This window comes from Camelus bactrianus, chromosome 10, assembly GCF_048773025.1.
Source record: "Camelus bactrianus isolate YW-2024 breed Bactrian camel chromosome 10, ASM4877302v1, whole genome shotgun sequence".
Taxonomy (NCBI): Eukaryota; Metazoa; Chordata; class Mammalia; order Artiodactyla; family Camelidae; genus Camelus; species Camelus bactrianus.
The window spans coordinates 687781-708668 of NC_133548.1; the positions used below are offsets into that span (position 1 = coordinate 687781).

General features: G+C 58.7%; 1 protein-coding gene across 12 annotated transcripts in view; it reads left to right on the forward strand.

The window, feature by feature from the left end:
- AP2A2 (adaptor related protein complex 2 subunit alpha 2) overlaps positions 1–20888 on the forward strand; it is a 61784-nt gene that overhangs the window by 36163 nt on the left and 4733 nt on the right. For 10 of the 12 annotated variants that reach the window (XR_012509455.1, XM_074371345.1, XM_074371342.1 and 7 more), the window contains 12 exons: positions 1971–2100; positions 5108–5209; positions 8402–8510; positions 9667–9817; positions 10801–10969; positions 12159–12296; positions 14469–14651; positions 15161–15258; positions 15676–15907; positions 15996–16169; positions 17415–17575; positions 20034–20116. Coding sequence is in view for 11 of the 12 variants with exons in the window: in XM_074371345.1 (XP_074227446.1) it covers positions 1971–2100; positions 5108–5209; positions 8402–8510; positions 9667–9817; positions 10801–10969; positions 12159–12296; positions 14469–14651; positions 15161–15258; positions 15676–15907; positions 15996–16169; positions 17415–17575; positions 20034–20116 (1730 nt within the window). In the remaining variant the exon portion in view is untranslated. The remainder of the gene's footprint in view (positions 1–1970; positions 2101–5107; positions 5210–8401; positions 8511–9666; positions 9818–10800; positions 10970–12158; positions 12297–14468; positions 14652–15160; positions 15259–15675; positions 15908–15995; positions 16170–17414; positions 17576–20033; positions 20117–20888) is intronic. The other 2 variants (XM_074371343.1, XM_010955886.3) reach the window with 1 other exon arrangement.

Consider the following 20888-nt stretch of genomic DNA (forward strand, 5'->3'; position numbering starts at 1 on the left):
TGGAGATGAGCGTCGTGGAGTGTGAGCTCAGGCAATGGCTGAGCACAAGAAGCGGGGGCCCCGCCACACACCGGGGTCAGAAGTTGCAGAGGACACCGCAGGGCTCTCGAGAGTCAGAGACTTGACACCTTCAGTGTGCACATGAGGGGCAGGTGGGAGGGGAGATTGGAAGCCGTCAGGAGGAGGCTGGAGGGGATTTAAGCTGAGGGCCCCCCGTGCTCCCCACCCCCGCTGCCCTGCTCGCGCTGTGAGCATGGCCGTGTGCTGCCGGTCCCCTCTCAGGAGCCAGCTCTCTGGGTTCTGACGTTTTGTCTCCTCCTGTGGCTGTTGCTTTACCTCCAGCATTTTGAACACACCTGGCACACAGGAAGTGCCCGGTAAACAAATGTCCATGGGATGGGTGGAGTGGAGGAGAGACAGGGAACCTCTGAAAGCTTTCAGATGACTCGAGGGCACTTCTCTGAAATAAAGGGTAGGTGCACCTGTGGTTGCGTGGACATGGGGGTGCGCCCTGAGACGCAGCCTTGAGGGGCCAACACGGAGGGTGATGAGGACCCTGCCGCAGGGAGGCAGGTGAGGGGTGTGTGCAGGCAGAAGGCCCAGGGCCTGTGTGGTCACACTGCGTGGGTGTCCTGTCAGCATCAGGGCCACAGGCAGCCAGCCGTGCGCCACCAGACAGCTCAGGACCCGCGAGCCCTCCTTGAAAAAAATTGCCAAACTCCTGAACTCCAGCGACCAAATAGACGACTCCAGATAAAGTGCTTGGGAGGGAAATGCCTCGACCCGGCGTGAAGTCGCCGCAGGAGCCGGGCTGGCAGGGGAGCGGGCTGAGGGTTATCTTCTGGCCTGGACTGAGGGGGCCCTTGGGGGAGAAGCTGCTCTGGGGCTGGGCTCGGGCCCTTGGTAAGACAGGATTGAAACAAAGGGGCAGTGGTCTGCCTGCCTCCCCGCGGGTGTTGGCTGTCCTCGTCCCCGCCCTTGTCCCCGTGAGTTCTCACTGAGGGTACTGTCCGAGTGGTGTGGGGCGCCCGGCTGGTGGGCCTGCCGCACAGTCGGCTTCCAGCCCCAGCCACGTGGGGGCAGCAGCCCTGCTCCCCAGAGTGTTCGCGTCTGAGAGGCAGCTGTCGCTAAAGTAATTTTTCTTTGGAATAGAATGGGGGGCAGTTTGGGGGCATCTCTGTCGGTTTGGACTCATTGAGGAATAAAAAAGCTAGAAGGGGGGATAAACGGTGAAAACAGCCCCGAACCACCTCTCCTCTCCTGTCAGCGCTGCGGGGCTGCGTACGCCTCCCAGAAGTGTTCCCCGGCTGCCTGGCTGGAGGAGGTGGGGAACAGAAGTATGGGAATGCTCTCTGAACTCAGTCCTCAGCCCAAATCCAGAGCGAGAGCCCTCTGGACACCCTTGCCCGGCCTCTCCCCGCCGGCTCTGCCCCGCAGCAGTGGGTGCCGCCTGTGCTCCTGTGGCACAGGGCGGGGCCCCCGCACCTGCCAGAGGCTACAGGTGGCCGTAGAGGGGTCCTGGTGGCCACAGAGTCGTGGCCGTCGAGGCTCTGTGCACTTCCGGTCTTGCTGGTGTTGCTGAGCGAGCTGTGGGGAAGGTTCTGTGAGTCAGTTGGGGGAAGGGTAGGTGACTGCAGTCAGCCTGCCGGCTCGGCGTAGTCAGCAGCCAGGGATACTTGGACTGCTGCTTCGGGGAGGGGCAGATTACTGGTGGTGGGACCCTTCCTGTGAACTGTGCTGGGGGTGGAGTCCGTGGCAGGGCCCCGTGGGTAGACGGCCATCCGTCACTGCCCTGGCTGGTCCACACGGGGGCCCAACGGGGTTGGCCGCGTGCGGAGCTGAGAGGCCTGTCCTGCGCGTCGTGTTGGGCCCCATGCGCCTCTGGTCCCGCTGACTCTGGGCCGCTCTTGCTCATCGGGGCCACACACGGTGCTGGCCGAGCCTGCAGGGACCTGCTGCCCGTCTTTCAGAGACACCATGGACAGTGTGAAGCAGAGTGCCGCCCTGTGCCTGCTGCGCTTATACAGGACGTCTCCCGACCTCGTCCCCATGGGCGACTGGACGTCCCGCGTGGTGCACCTCCTCAACGACCAGCACCTGGTGAGTGAGTGCCCGGTGAGAGGAGCAGCCCCTGCAGGGCCTACACGGCGCGGCCGCCGCACCCAGGAGCGCCTGCGGTTCCTGGGGATGGCATGGCTCAGGCTTGGTCTCTGCTCACCCTGTCCCGCCAGGGCACCTCCTGCTGGCCGAGTGCAGAGATGGGCAAGACAGAGACCTTCTGGAAACACCTGTCCAGGGAGGGCCTGCCCCCCAGGCATGCCTGCCTGCCTCATTTAGCATGATGGGGTTGTTCTGTGGTCCCCCCTGAAGCTCAGGCGTGCAGTCGTCTTAATCTGCATGGCCCGTCCACCAGCCCGGCCCGAGTGTCCTCCCGGGTGGTAGATGAGACCAGGGGATGAAGGGCAGTTCCGTGGCTGGTTGTCCGAGTCAGATCTTCGTCTACATGGGCACTGGAGGTGGGGCAAGTAGAGGCTGATGTTGGACAGGGTGGCCTTGTCCTGCCCGAATCCTGTGCTGCTAATGAGAGAATCCAGAGCCAGCACGGAGTTTGCTGCTGAGCACATGAGCATGCGTACATTAGATGGGTGCTACATTTTTCCCCAGAAGAGAAGTCTGCCCTGAAAATTAAAGTAAAAGTAAGTGGTCGACACACGTAGAGTCAGAGGAGAGAGCGGGTGGTGGTTGCATGCCTGCCCTACGGGCTGTTCCCCTCACCCCTGGAGCTCCCTGCTCCCTGGGAACGTTGGTGTCTGCACAGGGCAGCCCTTCCTCAGAGTGAGTGGGGCGTCTGGGGGCCCTGCAGCAGGAGAAGGAGAGGGACTGGGCAGGAGGAGCTGGGCGTGCGCTCTCCCTGGGGGCCACGCTCGCCGGGCTGCGCGCGGTCTCTTCAGGTGCAGCTCCTACCTGCGTAGTTGAGAGCTGAGCTGGAGGCCAAGGGGCTTTTCCCAGTTTTTTGAAGGAAAACAGAGGCTCTGGGAGATTGGATGACTTTGCACAGGTCCAGGCTTGACCCTGGGGCTGTGATGAAGGGTCCGCGCTGAGGACGTGCCACTGTACAGAACCCAGGTGGGGTGGGAACGGGGGGCGGGAGGTGGGGCTCAGGAGGGGCCACTGGGTCCCCTTGGCACACGCTCCCTGCAGACGTCGTTTGTTAAAGTTTGTGGCAGGTGTTACCCTCACTCCCACCTTGTCGGGGGCCCTTCCTGCAGCCATGCGCAGGCAGATGCCGAGCCGCCGGCCGGCGGACGTCCACGCTGAGCGCAGTGGGGGAGGCAGGGCAGCAGCGTCTCAGTGGCCAGGAGGGCCCCCTCCTTGGACACTGTGTGAGGCTGCGCCCGGCTGTTCAGCTTGCTTCTGTTACCTTCACGTCCACGCTGTTGCCTGGTGCACCGATTGGTGCCTTTCTGGCTGTGGGCCACGGGGGCCCAGCTTGTGTGGACAAGGGGGCAGGGCACCACGGCCAGCCGGGGGAAGGCCACGCTCACCAGCCAGCTCTGCTGTTGTCCCTGGGCTTGTGTCGCCTGCTCTCTGCTCTTTTGGCCACTGTCCTCATGTGTCCATGGCTTCTGTGTCATACGTCTCCTGGTTTTAGAACTGAAGGCCTGAGATTTGGCTTCTTTGGTCTTGAAGTCAGGAATCCTCTGGAAGAGTCAGTTGCCCACCCAGGGCGAGCCCCCGCGTGCACTTCTGAGAGCAGTGGAGGAGGCTGGGGAATCGCGGGGAGGCGGTGGGGGCTGTGACATGCGGATCCTTGTGTGACCAGGGCTGTCACCCCGATGGAGCAGGAGTGAAGGAGGGAGAGGAGGCTGCCCAGGCTTGGGGTGCTGGGGGCTGGCGCTAGCTGTGCCCACGGGTCAGAGCCATGGGTTCTACTCACACTTCCCTTCCTGCAGAGACCCCCGCGGGCAGGTGGGCAGGCGGGGAGAGCGGGGAGCCGCCATCAGTGCTGGCGAGCCCCGACCGACTTCTGTCGGAGTGTTGCCTGCTTCGCCCCGCAGACTTCCTGTGCCTGCCTGGTGGGCCAGGCCGTGCCCCAGACCCACGGGAGCCGCGGTGGGCCGGGCTGCCCTGCGGGACTCGTAGTTGTCATGCTGCCTGTTAAAGTGCTCTGTCTGCGGGAGAAACCTTTTGGCACATGTTGCCCACGGGGAAGTGGACAGTAAGGCCAGTTAGACCGTTTCCTTCCCAGAGCTTTCGTGCTTGCAGCAGAAAGCTGAGGGTTAGCTCCGCGAGGCCCCCCGGTCAGGCCGCTGTGGAGCTGGACCCTCGCCTCCGCCTCTCGCTGGCTGTGGAAACTCAGGGGAGTTGGGAGTGGAGGTGGGACTGGAGGGAGGTTTGTTTGCATCTTCACTGTCAATGGATGTCATTTGTTTTGTCTTTTTTCGTATCTGAGAGAGACTTCCTTTACTTAACCAGCGTCTCAGTTACTGGGAGTAAATACTAGTGTCCCGGGGTGACAGCAGGGCTCCCTGGGCCACGTGCCGGGTCCCGAGTGCTGAGGCCGGCGGCATGCCGGCCCCCGGGAAGGGATGGGTCTCCTCGGGGCCCGGGGTGCTTCTGAATCAGGCAGAGGCACGGCTTGGGCCACTTTTCAGAACGAGGAGGAATGGGCTTTTCAGTTGCTGTTTTGCACGATCTCACTTTTGGGTTGTAAAGATTCAAGTGAATCTGAACATAACGTGTCCCTCTGCGGCCCACACAGGGTGATTTAAACCAGGGGCAGCGCACGCAGAGGCGGGCGGTGGAGCGGGTGGGGCGGGCCCGGCGCCGCTGCCCTCTGCTGGCCTTTACGGGGCTGGGGTCTAGGCTAAAGTGTTGCTGGATTTCCCAGCTTCCAGAGAGAAGCTGGCAAAAGAAAGCTCCCCGTGTGTGCTGTCCCAGTTTCTAAAAACATGGAGGGCAGATCGGAGTGGGCTGGAGGGGCCCTGGGTTGCCAGTTCGTTGCTCCTAGTTTAAAGTTTTATTTGGAAAATGAGTTTAAACTGAGAGGCTGGCTTCAGATGTCTTGACTGGCATCTCAGCGCGTGTCGCTGTGTGTTCCTTGCAGGGCGTGGTGACTGCTGCCACCAGTCTCATCACCACCTTAGCGCAGAAGAACCCAGAAGAGTTTAAAACCTCTGTCTCTCTGGCCGTCTCCAGGTTAAGCAGAGTAAGTCTGTTCATGGGAAACGGAACTCGGGGGGGGGTTTGGTCTTAGTTATTTTATGTAATTAATGTACTTACTATTTTGAGTGCAGGATATTTGGCCCAGTTTGTAAATTCAAGAGTGAAAACGTGTTGGTTAGTAACTGATCGGCCTTTCTTTTGACCTTTTTGTCAGTTAGAGATGTCCTGTGCATGCAGAACTGTGCACGCAGCTGGGCAGTCCAGCTCCCAGGCGCCTCCCACCCATCCTTGCCGCTTGCCGCGCGGCCGCTTTCCTCTGCCCTTCGCCTGGGCACACACCCTGATGCCGTCCTTGAGTGCTGACTGGGTTTTGAGCCTGATGTAACTCTCACACACCATAGTTCTCTTGGGATTGACTTGCTTTGTTCAGCATGGTGAAGTTGTCGGCTTTGTGGCTGGTGCTTGGTGTTTGATGCTGTGTGGAATCAGTGTGTGCCCCACCGTGGGCCCCTGCTGTGAACGTCTGGATGTCCCTCGGAAGGGGCGTCGCAGGGTCCCGGGGTCGCAGGCCCCCGAGGAGCCGGTGGCCGCGCGGGCTGGGGTGCCCAGCGCCGCTCTCCGTGTTTTGGCCTGGTAGGCCTGGCCTCTGGGTGCTCAGACCTCTCTCCCCGCGCTCTGGGTCCGTGCTGTCCTCTGGCTGCAGAGGCAGGGCAGTGCTGTGTGTTTGTTGGCTTTTTGAATACTTCCTTTTGGGAAGTGCCTGTTAACTCTTTTACCCATTTTTCTTTGGTATCGTCTCTTTTCTTGTTTTATAGAAGTTCTTTATGTGTTTTGGATCGGAGCACTTTGTTGGTTAGGGTGAGCCAAACAAGATGGCCAACATTACCCACGTTTGCTGTTCAGAAATGCCAGCGTGGATGGTTCGGCCTCCTCTGTGTCCATCCACCCTGTAACTCGCCATTTCTCTCCCTCATGATGTCTCCGTGATCAGAAATTCCACATTTTAATGTAGTCAGACTTCCTGACCCTTCCCTCGATGGCCCGTAGTCCTCACTTTTATGAAGCCATGCCCCATTCTCAGGGCTCAGGTTTAGGCTGACTGTCCTCCTGGGACTGGCTTCTCTGTGGTGATGCTTTTCCTTGAATGAGACCCAGTTGTCCCTGTACCTCTGCCAGGAAGCCCCTCCTCGCAGACTGGTCAGAACCAGTGGCTGCGCCTCATCCCTGGATTTCTCTGTTCATCTTCGCACCAGTGACGCGCTGTCTTAGTTACTGGAGCTTAAGGGTGAGTCTGCGTGTCTAGCGGAGCTGCTCCGCTTCCCTCCCCAAACCCTGTTGGGGGCTACCTTTAATCTGTAGGTCAGTTTGGGGAGAATTAAAATCTTCATAGGATTGAGATTTTGAATCTATGACCGTGGTATTATCTCTCCCTTTACTTAGATAGTCTTTAATTTCTCTCAAAAATGTCGTATAACGTTTTGAGTAAAAGCTTTCAATTTTTGTTAATTTGCCTTTATACGTCTTATTTTAAAAACGCTGTTCTCAGCGGCACCTTGAAGATGTTACTGTAAAGCTCTGCGCGCTGGTTTGTCGCGGCTGGTTTTTGTGCATTGCCCTTAAAGTCGGCAGCCTTCCAAGCCCACGTCTTGATGGCAGCGACGTGAGTGCAGGTCGCTTTGGTCTCCCTGCGCCCCGTCGTGCCGTCTGCCGGCAGTGGCAGCTCTTTTGCTTCCTCAGTCCGTGTTGCTTGTGTTTCTGCTTTGTGTCTCCAGTTGGGACCTCCTGCAGTGCTGAGCCTGGGAGGTGCCTGCTGTCTCCTTCCTAGTCTCAGAGGGTGTGTCCTGTTCACGTTAGGTGTGGTGCCTGCCCTTTGTTCTCTTTATCTCATTGAGGAAATTTCTTTCTGTGCCTTCGCCACCATCAGCACTAATTCACTGGTGAAGCTGTTGAATTTAGGGTTTTCTCTGTGGGACGATTTCTACTTACGGATTCTATTTGTTTAGCAAGTAATGGGACTTCATTTTTTCTCTTTCTTCTTTCATCAGTTTTGCTGGGTGCATCTTCTTGACGTTTGCTAGTGCACCTCGACGTTCAGGTGCGCTGGCAGGCAGTCTCTGTGAGGGGCTTCATGGCAAGGCCCCCTTCTCCGCCCGGCGTCAGGGGCCTGCCCTTCTCTCCTGTTCTTGATCAGTCTCCTCGAGCGTGTGAGGATTTCTTTTGACTTTGCCGATCCTTTTTTTTTTTTTTTTGCCTTATTACTTATGCTTTTTTCTGTATTGTTTCTCTACTTTGTCTGTTTATTTTTCCTCTACTTTCTATAGGTTAATTTTGCTGATTTCCTCCTGAACCCTTGAGATGGATTCTTCAGTGCTTTTATTTTTACATTTGTTTCAAACGTGTGTATTTAAAACTATAAATTTCTAAGCGTGGCTTTAGCTGCATGAGACGTGTTTTAGAGGCAGCCTTTGTTGGCTGTCACACGCAGCGGTGTGGCCTGCCCACCCGTCGTCCCGCTGCTCCTGCGTGTCCCACCAGTGCTGTGAATAGCTTGGCACACAGCTCGCTGCAGGAGGGGCCATGTCCCAAGTCAGGGCTGGTAACTTGCAGCTGAGGACGGGAGTCAAGACGAACCTTCCCAGAAGTGCACAGTTATGACCTCATGTCACGTCTGCGCGCTTTGTAGGGAAGAGCCTGACCTCCCTGATGCAGGATGGGGGGAGGGGCCAGGTTGTGTGTTAGTGGATACGTGATGTCTCAGGGATGGTCATGTATTTGGAAGGTTGACGGAGTGTCTGTCCTGCCAAGACTGTGCTGGACAAGGAGGTGGAACTTGTGAGTGAAGGATACATGTTCTCTGGCCTGGGTGGGCTCGTGGCAGGGGCCTGCGCTCGGGGCCTGGGGTCGAACACTACCTCTTCCTTTCTGAGGGGACCAGATGTCTCCCTTCTGTGTTTAATTCACTTTCCGGCCCACAAAGGAAAGCTGGGGTTCCCAGTCCAGGCTCCCTAGGCCTCTGTACTGAGGGGGCGGCTCTCACGGGTTGGGTGTCTGCCAGATCGTGTCCCGCAAAGCAGGGAGGCCATCACACAGCAGCTGTACCCCTGCCCCTCTGAGACACAGACAAGTGTGTCACATGTTCTTAGACGCTGGTGTGTGGCTTTCTGTTGGTCCCCATCGCAGGGGCCTCATGGCGACACCTGCCCCCGGCGTCTCATCGCCCTGTGCTGCTTTACAGATTGTGACGTCGGCGTCCACGGATCTTCAGGACTACACTTACTATTTCGTCCCGGCCCCCTGGCTGTCAGTCAAGCTCCTGCGGCTGCTGCAGTGCTACCCGCCCCCAGGTAACAGCTGAGGCGCAGAGGTCTCCCCGGGAGGGGTGCGCTCTGGTGTTTCAGGGCTAGGTTCAAGGTTTTTTTACTGGCACCGGTTCTTGTCCTGTGGATCCCTCTGTGATGATGCCACGCCCCTGGGCTCTCCCAGAGCGGCTGGTGGAGAACTCACAGTTCTGTTGCGATTTGGAATCATCTCTGCTTTTACATACACATGGTGTCAGGCCTGTGCAGGTTTTTGAAACAGTCTTTTAAAATAAGTCTTGAAACCTATTAAAACCTTTATGTCCTAAGTTGTTCATAACCCATGTAGCCTTAGTGTACACATCAGGGCTACTGTTTTGTTCACGTCTTGTTCTAAAATGTTAGGTTTGACCAGAATGGTGAGTGTCTACAGCTAGGATTTCTGGTTGAAGAATGCACGTGAGAATTGCTGTTAGGTACTTCCAGCTTGCTCTCTACTGCGATTGCGTTGTTGTGGTAACCTTTATGTTTTAATCTCAGTTTGTTTTTGTACAGGATATTTCCCTGTTAAATTCAAGTAATTTCTTGTACTGAACCTCTTTTCTGCTGAAGCATGTGCTGTGTGCGCTCATGTGCTCGCGGCCCCGCCCCTCCCCGCGGCCGGCCCCGCCCCTCCCCAGCAGGTCGTGTCCCCCCCCCCCCCCCCCCGCCCCCACGCGGGCCGGCCTTCCTGCTTCCTGAGCAGCCGGGGTTGGGTGGACACCTTAGATGGGTTGCATCGGTCGTTTCTGGAGTTCCGGTATTTTCATTGCTCTCTCACTCTTTTGGTCTTCTGTTTTCTTCTGGTTTGACCAGAAATGTAAAATTTCCTTCTCTTTTTATTGCTTTTTACCCTGTTTTCTCCATTTCTGTTGGTAATAGCAGGTAGAGGAAAAACCTTTTGCTCCCTCTTCCCTCAGACTTCCATGTCGCCTAGGTTCTGTCCGTGTAGCTGAGATTCTTTCTTGACTTGTATAAGCTGTATTTCAGAAAAGTTTTGCGTACGTTACTTGTGTTAAAATGTACGTGTAGCTATCAAGTCCTCTGATTTCAAGCAGTACAGGACTTGACTGGGGTCACTTAACTGCCGGCGTCGGCAGTGCAGCGCGGCTGGGAGGAGGGCAGGCTGAGGGGGACCTGGCCGACGGCTGTCTGTCTTGCCCAGAAGACCCTGCAGTGCGAGGCCGCCTTACCGAGTGCCTGGAGACCATTCTGAACAAGGCCCAGGAGCCGCCCAAGTCCAAGAAGGTGCAGCACTCCAACGCCAAGAATGCTGTGCTCTTCGAGGCTATCAGCCTCATCATCCACCATGACAGGTGGGTGGTCGTCGCCGAGCTCCTTCCATGGCCCTTCCCCGGGCGGGTGTGAGGCCGAGGTCTCAGGACGCGTGGGCCTCCTTCCCTCCCACATGTACTCTGACCTTGGCTGCTCCACCTGTGTGCTCTGCCCGCTGTGGCCTCAACTCCCCCAGAGGGCGCTCCTGTTTCTCCTGCGCATCCCGCCCCGCTTCTCCTGGAGCTACCCAGGAAGGATGGTGTGCACGTTCTGCGGGCCTGGCGGTGCAGGACGCACTCGGCATTGGCCCGAGGTCCTGGTGGGGAAGTGTGTCGGGGCGGTACAGGGAGGTGGGGGTGTCTTCCCCGCCTGCCCAGCTCTGGGCTCCCCTCCGCACTCCTGTCAAATGGTTTCCTGGGAGTTATGCCCTGACAGGGCTGGGAACTATCACCCGAACTTTGTGTTAGAGGCACCTACATGTCTTCACTGTGTTCAAAGAGCAGCTGCACCGCGAGGACGGAGAAAGAGCAGGGAGAGGTTTAGCCCAGGTTTCATGGTGGCTGGTGCTTAAGTACCTGGTCGCCTGCTTCACGTCCACGTCCACGTGTCTGTCCTCAAGTGTCTTCTCGTCAGGGCGTTGGTTCGGCCGCTGACCCAGCGGGCCCTCTGGCTGAGGTCCTGCTCCAGCCGCGACTTGACGAAGCTTGGTGTGGAGGCTCAGGATCTGGGTGTGAGGAGACGCTCTGCCGTCAGCCCTTTTGAGGCTGTGGGTTCCGTGGGGAAGCTCCAGTGGGCGCGAGGTGTCGACTGTCGTGTGGAAGCGACCAGAGGGACCGTAAGACTGATGTTGGGGTCTGAGTGTTAGACCTTGCGTCCCCGAAGGCCCCTGCGCTTGCCGCTCAGCAGCGTGGTGACCGTGAACTTGGCATGACACTGCCACTTGCCGCGTTGACTCGCATGCAGCACTGTCTGTGCGGTGCCGGCCAGGAAGCCCCCGCCCACCCCACCTCTCCTGTGCATGCAGTGAGCCGAACCTGCTCGTCCGCGCGTGTAACCAGCTGGGCCAGTTCCTGCAGCACCGGGAGACCAACCTGCGCTACCTGGCCCTGGAGAGCATGTGCACGCTGGCCAGCTCCGAGTTCTCCCACGAGGCAGTCAAGACACACATCGAGACCGTCATCAACGCCCTGAAGGCAAGTGCGCTGTTCTGGGGTCCTCCTCACCTCAGGGGCGCCGCCGTAGTGGGTGCTGGCGCCCAGTCACCTGTGTCACTCGTGGTGGGTGCAGCAGCTGGGTGGGAGCGACACGTGAGGTCTCTTGGTCACTTGAGGCCGCACAGCTCAGGCCCTGAGTGGGTCTGGCCTGCTGCTCCAGGTCCACCACTCTCCTGCCACATCGGCCGCGCCGTGTCCAGGCACTTCCGCGTTCTCTGCCTGTGAGATGGCATCACAACACGGGGCGGCTGTGCTGCCCCACACGAGCAGAATCACAATAAAAATGTGAGTCAGTAGAAGCTGTTCTTTTTGGTTAAAGGATAAAGTATTTTGTTGCTGTCTCTAAAAAGACTCACTCTTTGCAAAAGAATATTCACTTTTTTCAAGGAATTAAAATTCCGAGGCTGCCTCTCTTAGGAGCTGTCATGCCTCATGGTCAGACACAGTGTCCACTCTGTTCCTTCTTGTTGGAGGACTGCAGGCAGGCAGGGAGGCTGCGAAACCCGCTGCCCTGGTCCTGGGCTTAGAGATGAGGACAGGTCTGCCCTGTTCCTTGAGTCTGCGTGTATTGAACAGACGTTTTTTGGTGTGTGTTTTGGACAAGAGGCTGTATGAGGGTTTGGAATTTGGCTTTCTGGCATTTCCAGGTCCTTCTGGCCTGGTTTTGGCATCTGTTCCAGTCGCTGCCCGGGTCAGAAAGACTTGCCCCTGCTGTACAGGTGGCTTGGCCCTCAGCAGCGCCCCTGTGCTGTCCTCTGTGGGGAGCAGCTGTGGTCTTGTTTTCACCCAGAAGCTGATGAGCAGGCCTGGGGTGGGGGCTGAGAGCCCGCACTGTGACAGGATCCCAGGCGACGTGGAAGGTGCCGGTCTGTGACCACACAGTGGAGAGACCTCTGACCCACCCCAGGGTCAGTGCTTGATCCTGGCCAGTCCAGAGCTGTCCAGGTCGAGTGCAGGAGTGGGGGGCAGTGAGTTGGCACGTGAGGGGCTCTGTGGGCCTCCCTGGATCCAGATGGTGAGTAGGAGGGCTCAGTGTGAGTGTGGGGACCGAGGGGGCGCCTGGCCAGCTGAGTCAGAAGCGTAGGAGAGCCCGGCTTGCGGGGCTCTCGGTGGACAGCCTCTGCCCCTGGCCCGGGCTGTGCTCATGCAGCTGCTCCTGTGCCCCCAGACGGAGCGGGACGTGAGTGTGCGGCAGCGGGCCGTGGACCTCCTCTACGCCATGTGTGACCGCAGCAACGCCCAGCAGATCGTGGCCGAGATGCTGAGCTACTTGGAGACGGCCGACTACTCTATTCGAGAAGAGATTGTGAGTTCGCGTCATGGGCCGTGGATGCTTGTGAGTGTCAGCTCCAGTGTGTCCCTGGTTGGTGGTGGTTCCATGGACTCTGCTGAGAGTCTGCTTGGTGCTGGAGGAGACAGTCCTTTGCCTTGGCCTACTTGTCTGCATTTTGAGGGGAGTCTTCCGGTCTTTCAGGATGACTTTGAGCAGGCCCTGCGGTCAGCCCGTCTGGCCGTGTCCACCTGTCAGTAAGCTCTGGCAGCTCAGGGTCCAGGGGAGGCTCCAGGCGCCTGTGGCTGGGCGAGTGTGAATTCAGGTGCCTTGGGCAGGTCTTTGTACTTGTTTGCTTGGTGCGTTTTTGTGTTACCCCGACACACCTGGAGGGGAGGGGCCTGGCCTCCAGCGGCACTTGGCCCCTGCAGAGTGGCGCAAGCTCCCGGCAGGCCCACGCTCTGTGGTGCTGACCGTGTGCGAGACCGCTGGGGGTGCAGACCCGGGGCACGGGTCCCTGGAAGCTTCATCAGCAGGAGGAGCGTGAGCAGGCCTGGTGGTTACTCCAGGGCATCTCAGGCTCGGAGTGAACCTGTGTGCCAAGGCCCTGCAGCCTCTCCGTCCTTTGAAAAGAGTTTTTTGTCCTTCTTGGGGGCAGAGTGCAGTGGAGGCCTCCTTGGAACCTTTGTAGAGTGAGTGTCCAACATCAGAGCTGCGAGTGACTTGCAAGGCTGCTTGTGGGCCAGCATTTGGTTTGAAAACGACAGCCCTGTGGCTGAACGTGGTCAGATGCTCAGGGTTATAGAGGGTCGGTCACTGAATGGTGTGGCCACTGTGGCCGGGCGGGGGGCTGGGTGCTGCCCTTCAGTGGGGTTGTGAGCTGCCCGGCGTGGTCAGCTTGGCTTCTCAGAGGTTGCAGCCTTTAAGCCGAGCCACGGGGCAGCTGGGCCAGAGGGCGTCCTGTGTCGGGTAGGGCTGGGCAGTGGGGCCGGCTCTGGGCGCTGCGGTCCTGGGACTTCATTTCTCATCTCTGTGTGGTGCCTTGAGCAGAGACAGGCATGTTCTTCAGTGGAACTGTCTTGGCTTTTAAGGTCCTGAGTGTTGGTCAGCCCCGCATCAGCGACTCTCACTCCCTTTCACGTGGTGAGTGATGATCCTCCATCAGTTTCACTCACACGAGGAAGAAAACCAACACTCCTCTCAGTCCCTGGGTACTTGCTCTGTCCGTCCATCTGTCCAGCCAGGCACGTGCTAGCTGCTGGGCAGCCACACTGGATGTGCCGCACTCCCCGCCCACGAGGAGCCTTTCTGTGCCCACCAGACCTACCTGTGATGGGTAGGGATGGGTGGAGGCAGGGCCTGGGGTCGCAGGGCTCCTGGGGGCATCTCTGCCACCGGACAAAGGGGGCACTACTGCAGGAGGCAGTGGCGGTCTTGCCAGGAGAGTCCAGGGCACGGAGGCCCCTGGGGGCAGGTGGTTCAGCACAGAGGAGCGGGGCTTGTGGGGCAGGGGCGGAGGCAGCCGACCACGGGCCTCTGTGGTGTGGGGGGGCCCTGAGTGTGTGACTTCGAGGCGAGCTCTGGGGTTGAAGGGCTTTAAGCTGAGAGCAGTGGCAAGGCAGATGCTTTGGAATGATGCTCTGGGACCACGATGGAGAGTCAATTTGGAGGCCAAAGGGTGGGTGGCCCCAGCTCAGGCTCGGGCGCGGCCAGGAGGTGAGGTGGCGGGTGGGGGTGGGGGATGCGGTCTGGCTTTGGTACGGTGCAGCTCAGAGCACCTCAGAGCGAGAAGAGGCTGCTCTCCGGGGACACTCGGGGCTGCGTCCGACAGCCCAGAGCAGGCATCCTGGGCAGTGGGTGGGCTCTCCTGGGAGGAGAAGGAAGGCTGGTGGGAGCAGGAGACCCAGCGAGCACGGCCGCTCTGCCAGCGGGCTGCCTTGGCCGTAGTGGGGACTCGGCCTACTGCCTGCAGTCGTGGCCAGCCCCCTGTGTCTTCCTCCGCCCTGTCTTGTGTCTGTTCCTGGAGGGTGGTTTGGCTTCTCTCAGTTCAGCCTGTGGACCCTAAACTTTCTGGGCTCTCTGAGACCCTGGGGGGTGGCTCTGGCACGCATGTTTACATCCTTCTGAAGCCCTGTGTGGACGCTGGCGGTGCTGGGCCTGGCGTTGCGGGGCTTCTGGGTACTTGCCCTGAGCGGCCGTCCTCTGCAGGTGCTGAAGGTCGCCATCCTGGCAGAGAAGTACGCTGTGGACTACACGTGGTACGTGGACACCATCCTGAACCTGATCCGCATTGCCGGCGACTATGTGAGCGAGGAGGTGTGGTACCGCGTCATCCAGATCGTCATCAACCGGGACGACGTGCAGGGCTACGCTGCCAAGACGGTGTTCGAGGTGCGCGGAGGGCCGGCCTCCCTCCTGTCTCCTGCCAGCCTTCTTGGAGGTCCCGGCTCCGTATCCCTCCTGCCTCTGCTTGTGTCTCGGTTCCCTCGCACCCTCATTTCCACACCACTGACCACGTGAGCGAGCTGCCTGGGGCCGGGGCCTTTGGCCCTGGTGGGCTGGTGGTCTTGGTTGGCGAGGGAAGTGTGCCTCTGGAAGGTGCTGGTGTGCACCTGCCCCCGGCCTGGGGCCTGAACGTCAATTTTCAGGAGCAGCTCTCGTTCCAGGCATGGGGTCAGCCAAGGCCTCCCTCTGGGGCTCCCTTGCTACTGAGGCCTCTACTGAAGTGGCCTGGAGGGAGGATGGGCGGGAACTGCAGTCCAGAGAGGCTCGGGAAGGCCTGGGGCCTGCGCCTGTGCTCCTGGCCCGGCCACTCGGCCTGCTGCTCTCTGGAGGTGGAGTGCCTTCACGGCCCTTGTGTGGGCTCTGTGCGCCCAGCTCACTGCGTGTGCTTTCCCCAGGCCCTCCAGGCCCCGGCATGCCACGAGAACCTGGTCAAAGTGGGCGGCTACATCCTGGGGGAGTTCGGAAACTTGATAGCAGGAGACCCGAGATCCAGGTAAGTCACCCAGGGTCCGAAGCGTCGCATCCTGGCGCTGGGCCTGCCCTCCCGGTTCCCACCTGATGGCCTAGTGAGGCTGGCTGACATCCCGAGCCCGTAAAGACAGCCCAGGATGAGACCACGTGCACTCCGATCGATTGTACAAAAGATGAGGGTTCTAGTTGAGAACGAGATGCAGCCGTTCAGAGAGAGTGCTCCCCTGGGGACTGGAGGTGCCTGGTGCCAGACAGCCTCCTCCCTCACAGGAGTGGTTCTGGTTTAGTGTGAGGCTGGCCCCCCCCATCAGCCCTTGCTTGCCCTCCCCGTCCTGCTGAGGTGCTGGGGGCCAGCTCAGGCCAGGCAGAAGCTGGGCGTGGGGCTGCTTGGAGATGGGAGGTGACACTGTGCCCTGCCCCCCCCCCCCCCCCCCCGCAGCCCTCTGATCCAGTTCGACCTGCTGCATTCCAAGTTCCACCTGTGTGGCGCCCCAACCCGGGCGCTCCTCCTGTCCACTTACATCAAGTTCGTGAACCTCTTTCCGGAGGTGAAGACCACCATCCAGGACGTGCTACGCAGCGACAGCCAGCTGAGGAACGCGGATGTGGAGCTGCAGCAGCGGGCCGTGGAGTACCTGCGGCTCAGCACGGTGGCCAGCACCGACATCCTGGTAGGCCGGCTTGCTGTCCCCGCGGCACGCTGCCCGCCCAGAGGGCCACGGCTCCGTGCCCGGCCGACCTGGACGTCTTTCCCACCAGGCCACTGTCCTGGAGGAGATGCCCCCGTTCCCGGAGCGTGAGTCCTCCATCCTGGCCAAGCTCAAGAAGAAGAAGGGCCCGAGCACCGTGATGGACCTGGAGGAGGCCAAGAGAGAGAGGGGCAGCGACGTCAACGGGGGCCCTGAGCCCGCCCCAGCCGGAGCCAGTGCCGCGGTGGGTCCCTCCCTGAGGGCGGTGCCCTGTGCGCGCCCGGGGCCTGGGGTCCAGAGCAGTTCCTGCATCTCATCTTGGCTTTGGTTTTAGAAAACGTGGTCTCTCGTCCCTTTTGCACAACTGCCTCGTGGGGCTGCCCACTGCTCCTCGGTGAGGAGTGGCCCGCCTCCTGCTGTCCTTAGTTTTCAGTAACAGATGGGTTAGAGCGAGTGGCCCGTTCATGTGAGGCACAGTGAGAACACCCCCACCAGAGCAGACGTGCCTTTTGACGTCTGTTGGGGGAGGCGCCCTCTTGAGAGGCGTCTTGCCCTCTGGCGGGGAGCCCGGGGAGCGGGCCCCTCTTTGCAGGACGTGTGCTTTGTGCTGCCTCCTTTTGCTGGAGGTGGAGTTCACACGTAAGATGATCCACCTGCACATGAGATCTTTTAGAGAATCAGTGTGGCACTCCAGACGTGCGAGAGAGACCAGCAGCTACTCATGCTGATGCGGTGGTTTCCGCGTCAGGCCCCGCGTGGCCTCGCGGGGAGGCGGTTGGCAGCCGGAGGCGGGGCCGGCCACGACCGGCCGCGTGTCCACGCACTGGAGAGAGAAGGTGCTTTGGCCCCTGCAGCTCTCGGGGCAGCTGCGTTCCTGGGGAGATGAGTGTGTGTTAAACCTGAGCAAGCTGATCAGTGCAGGGACTGCAGACGGCACGGGGTAGAGTCTTGGGTGATTGTGCATGGATGTGTGCCTTCACGAGGAGCGGGGCGGGGGGGCGAGTTCTGCAGGCAGAGCAGCTCCGGGCTGGGTCTGGCGATCAGAACCCTGCATGCTTCTGGCACTGCTGTGCCCTGCCGGCTCACGCGTGAGCATCAGCCTTGTGTGCAGCTGGGGGTGTCGGTGGCGTGCGTGTGCGGGGCCATGCTGTGTCTCCCGTGAGTTCCAGAGCGACGGGGGGGGGGGTGCTGCTTTGCTCTTTGTCTTGCTGGGATCAGAAAGCACTTGCTTATTGTTGAAGACTCCGGTCTGTTGGCCTCTTACCTGCTTTTTCCTGTAACGTCGTGGAACTTGAAAACGATGAGGGACGTGCCTCAGTAAACCGCTCTTTGCTCTTCTCACGTCTGCAGGCTTTCTGGGCGGTCGACACTAACGCGCACATGGTCCTGCTTCTTAAAGCAGGCGCCTCCTGGGGTCTGGGTGGTGGGGCTGCGGGCACTGGTCTTGTGCCCAGACGGTTCCACAGTGAACCTCTCCTCTGTTTTCCAGTCCACGCCCTCTCCGTCAGCAGACCTCCTGGGTCTGGGGGCTGCACCCCCCGTCCCCGCAGGCCCCCCACCCTCCTCCGGCGGGCTGCTCGTGGATGTGTTCTCAGACTCGCCCTCCGCGGTCGCGCCGCTGGCTCCCGGCTCCGAGGACAACTTTGCCAGGTAGTCTGTCTCTTGCGTCCTGAGCACAAGGACTCTCTGCCCTGCCCCCTGCCCCCTGCCCCGAGGTCCTTCCCTCCCCAGCCCCTCCACCTCCTCGGGGTGCAGTTTCCTTGGAGAAAGGGAGTGCGCGCGCTCCGAGGGGAGACCATCAGGTGGAAAGGTGGCCTGGGCCCCGTGCTGTGGCGCCTGCGGTCGGTCGCAGCGTGTGCTCTCGGCCCCTTTTCTCTTTGCCTCTTGGCGCTCTGGTCCCACACCTCCCGCCCTTACTCACCCTCGGGCCTGCCTTCCAGGCCCCCAGCTTTATTTTCTTGAGAAACAGTCTTCAGGTGCAGTTGCTACTTCCCACCGCGGGGCCCTGCCTGAGGTGCGCCTCCTCTCCTTCCTCCTCTGCCCGCAGGCCTCACCACCTCTCCCCTTGGGCGCCGGCCGGCCGACCTCCCGCCCGCCGCCCACTTTACCGTTCCCCCAGCTTCGAGACGAAATCCCAGCTGCTCTTCCGAGCACGTCTGCTATCCGCCTTTCTGCTTGCCGGTCCTGTACCTTTCCCTGCTTGCTCCCCGCCATCATCTGTCTCTGCGGATCTTAATCTGAGTGGAGGGCAGGTGCAGGCAGAGGACAGAGGAATTCCTGTGGGTTTACACTGCCCCCCAGGCTCTTTGTGTTTGCACCGCACACTGATTCTTATTTCCTGCTGCTGGTGGAAATGCCTGGGAAAAGGCAGGTTTGGAGTGCTGCTGGGTGTCTGTCTCTGGCTGCAGACAGACTCTTTTTAAGAAAATGAGGTATAGTCGATTTACAGTATCATAGTAGTTTCAGGCGCACAACGTGGTGATTCACAACTTTTATTGATTGTACTCTGTTTAAAGTTACTGCAAAGCAGTGGCTGTATCTCCCTGTGCTGTACGGTGCGTCCTTGCTGCTTACCTACTTTACACGTAACAGCTTGTGTCCCCTCGTCCCCTGCCCCGTCTTGTCTCTCCGCCCCTCTCCCCACTGGTGACCGCTGGTTTGTTCTCTACATCTGCGGGCCTGTTTCTGTTTCATTATACCACTCGTTAGCTTTATGTTTTAGATTTCACGTGTAAGTGATACCATACAGTACTTTTTTCTGTCTGGCTTATTTCTTGAGCATGCTGCCTTCCAGTTCATCCGCAGATGGCAACGTGTCATTCTTTTTTATGGCTGAGCAGTCGTACGTTGTGTGTGTGCTCACGTGCATGTCTTCTTCACCTGCTCGTCTCTTGGCAGACGCCTGGGCTGCCCCCGGGTCCTGGCTGCTGTCAGTAGCGCTGCTGCGAACGCTGGGGTGCGTGTGTCTTTTCGAATTAGTGTTTTCCTTCTCTCTGGGTCTGTGCCCAGGAGTGGGACTAGGTCATCTGGTAGTTTTCAGTTTCTTGAGGAACCGCCGTACTGCCCTTGGGGGCTGCCCTGGTTGGCACCCCCTGCAGTGCGCAGGGCCTGTGCCCTCCCGCCCTCGCCGTTGCTTGCTGCTCGTGGCCGTTCTGGCAGGCGTGAGGCAGTGTCTCGTCGTGCTTCTGATCTGCGTCCCCCTGACGGTGGGTGGTGTTGAGTGTCTTTTCACAGGCCTGCCAGCCGTCTGCGTTTCCTCTTTGGAAGAGTATCTATTCGGTTCTTCTACCCATTTTTTAAATCAGCTTCTTTGAATACTGAGTTGTATGAGCTGTTCATATATTTTGGATATTAACCCTATTGGTCCTCGCATTTGCAAATATTTTCTCCCAGTCAGTAGGTTGTCTTTTTGTTTTGTTGAAGATTTCCTTTGCTGTGCCAGAACTTTTGAGGTTAATTAGGTCCTTTTTTTTTCGTATTTGTTTCCTTTGCCTTAGGAGCAGATGCAAAAAAACACTGCTGTGATGATGTGTCAGAGAGTGTTCCGCCTGTGTTCTCTTCTAGGAGCTTTATGGTTTTCGGTCTTTAATCCATTTTGAGTTTACTTTTGCATGTGGTGTGAGAAGACGTTCTGATTGCATTTTTGTACGTGCGGCTATAGGTGGTTTTCCCAGCACCAGGGGAAGGGGGGTGGTGGGGGCGCCAAGTGCTGTGAGTGTGCTGGCCTGCAGACGCCCAGGGAGGGGGTGCTGTTGGTCGCCCGTAGGCCGGAGGCCTGTGCTGGGTGTCAGCGGGCCAGCTGCGGTCTGGCCTGGACGTGTGCGCCTCGGCCCGTGCCCTAAGCAGTGGGACGCTGCCAGGGGTCAGCCGGCACCTTCATGAGGAGCAGACGGGTAGCCCGTCCCCGGTCACCTCGTGGGTGTGTGTCGTCACGGCTCTTGGCTCTTCTGTCCCTGGTGGCACAGGCGCTCATCAGGATGCTCCTCCCTCCCTCATGTCCCACAGAGGTTCTTCTAGTCTTAGTGTTCTTTAAACCCTTTTTCAAACAAATCTTTGTATTTTCTGTGGGTGGCTTTGAGTGACTTACACATTGTCCCTTGTCCCCCAGGTTTGTCTGTAAAAATAATGGTGTGTTGTTTGAAAACCAACTGCTTCAAATTGGACTGAAGTCTGAATTTCGGCAGAATTTAGGTATGTGTTTTACTTACTTAATGAGAACTTCTCTTAGAAATTTTGGGGAGAGAATATTTCTAAATTATGTACCTCGTAAGGATCTAGTTTCCAGGATATATAGAGGACCCCAAGTCAACAACAGAAAGACTGCCCGCTTAAAAATTGGTCGAAGTCTTGAATAGATATGTTGTTTCTGAGGAAGACATTCAGACGTCCAAAAGCACACGAAAAGGTGCCCGACACCACCGCTAGTCTGGGAAATGCAAGCAAACCACATCGAAGTGCCCCTCACACCCATCAGCATGGCTGCTTCAAAAAACAAAACAAGTGCTGGCAAAGGCGGAGAGAAATTGGAACCATATGCACTCTTGGAGGGAATGTAAAATGGTGCAGCTGCTGTGGAAGGCAGTCTGGAGGTTTCTTAAACAATCGAAGATAGAATTACTGTGTATATGACCTAGCAGCTCCATGTCTGGGTGTTTACCCCCCAAAATTGAAAAGAAAGCAGGGACTTGGGCAAATCCTCTCGCCCACATCCACGCGGGGCTCCTCACAGCAGCCAAGAGGTGGAGGGGGCCCAAGTGTCCACACAGCACGGTGAGTGGACACACAACGTGGTCCATCCACACGATGGACCACTACTCAGCCGTAAGAAGGAAGGGCATTCCGGCCCAGCTACAGCACGATGGGCCTTGGGGATGTGGTGCTCAGTGGAATGAACCAGACACGGAAGGACAGGTCCTGTGCGACCCCACTCACATGGGGTCCCCGGGGGAGTCACATCCACAGA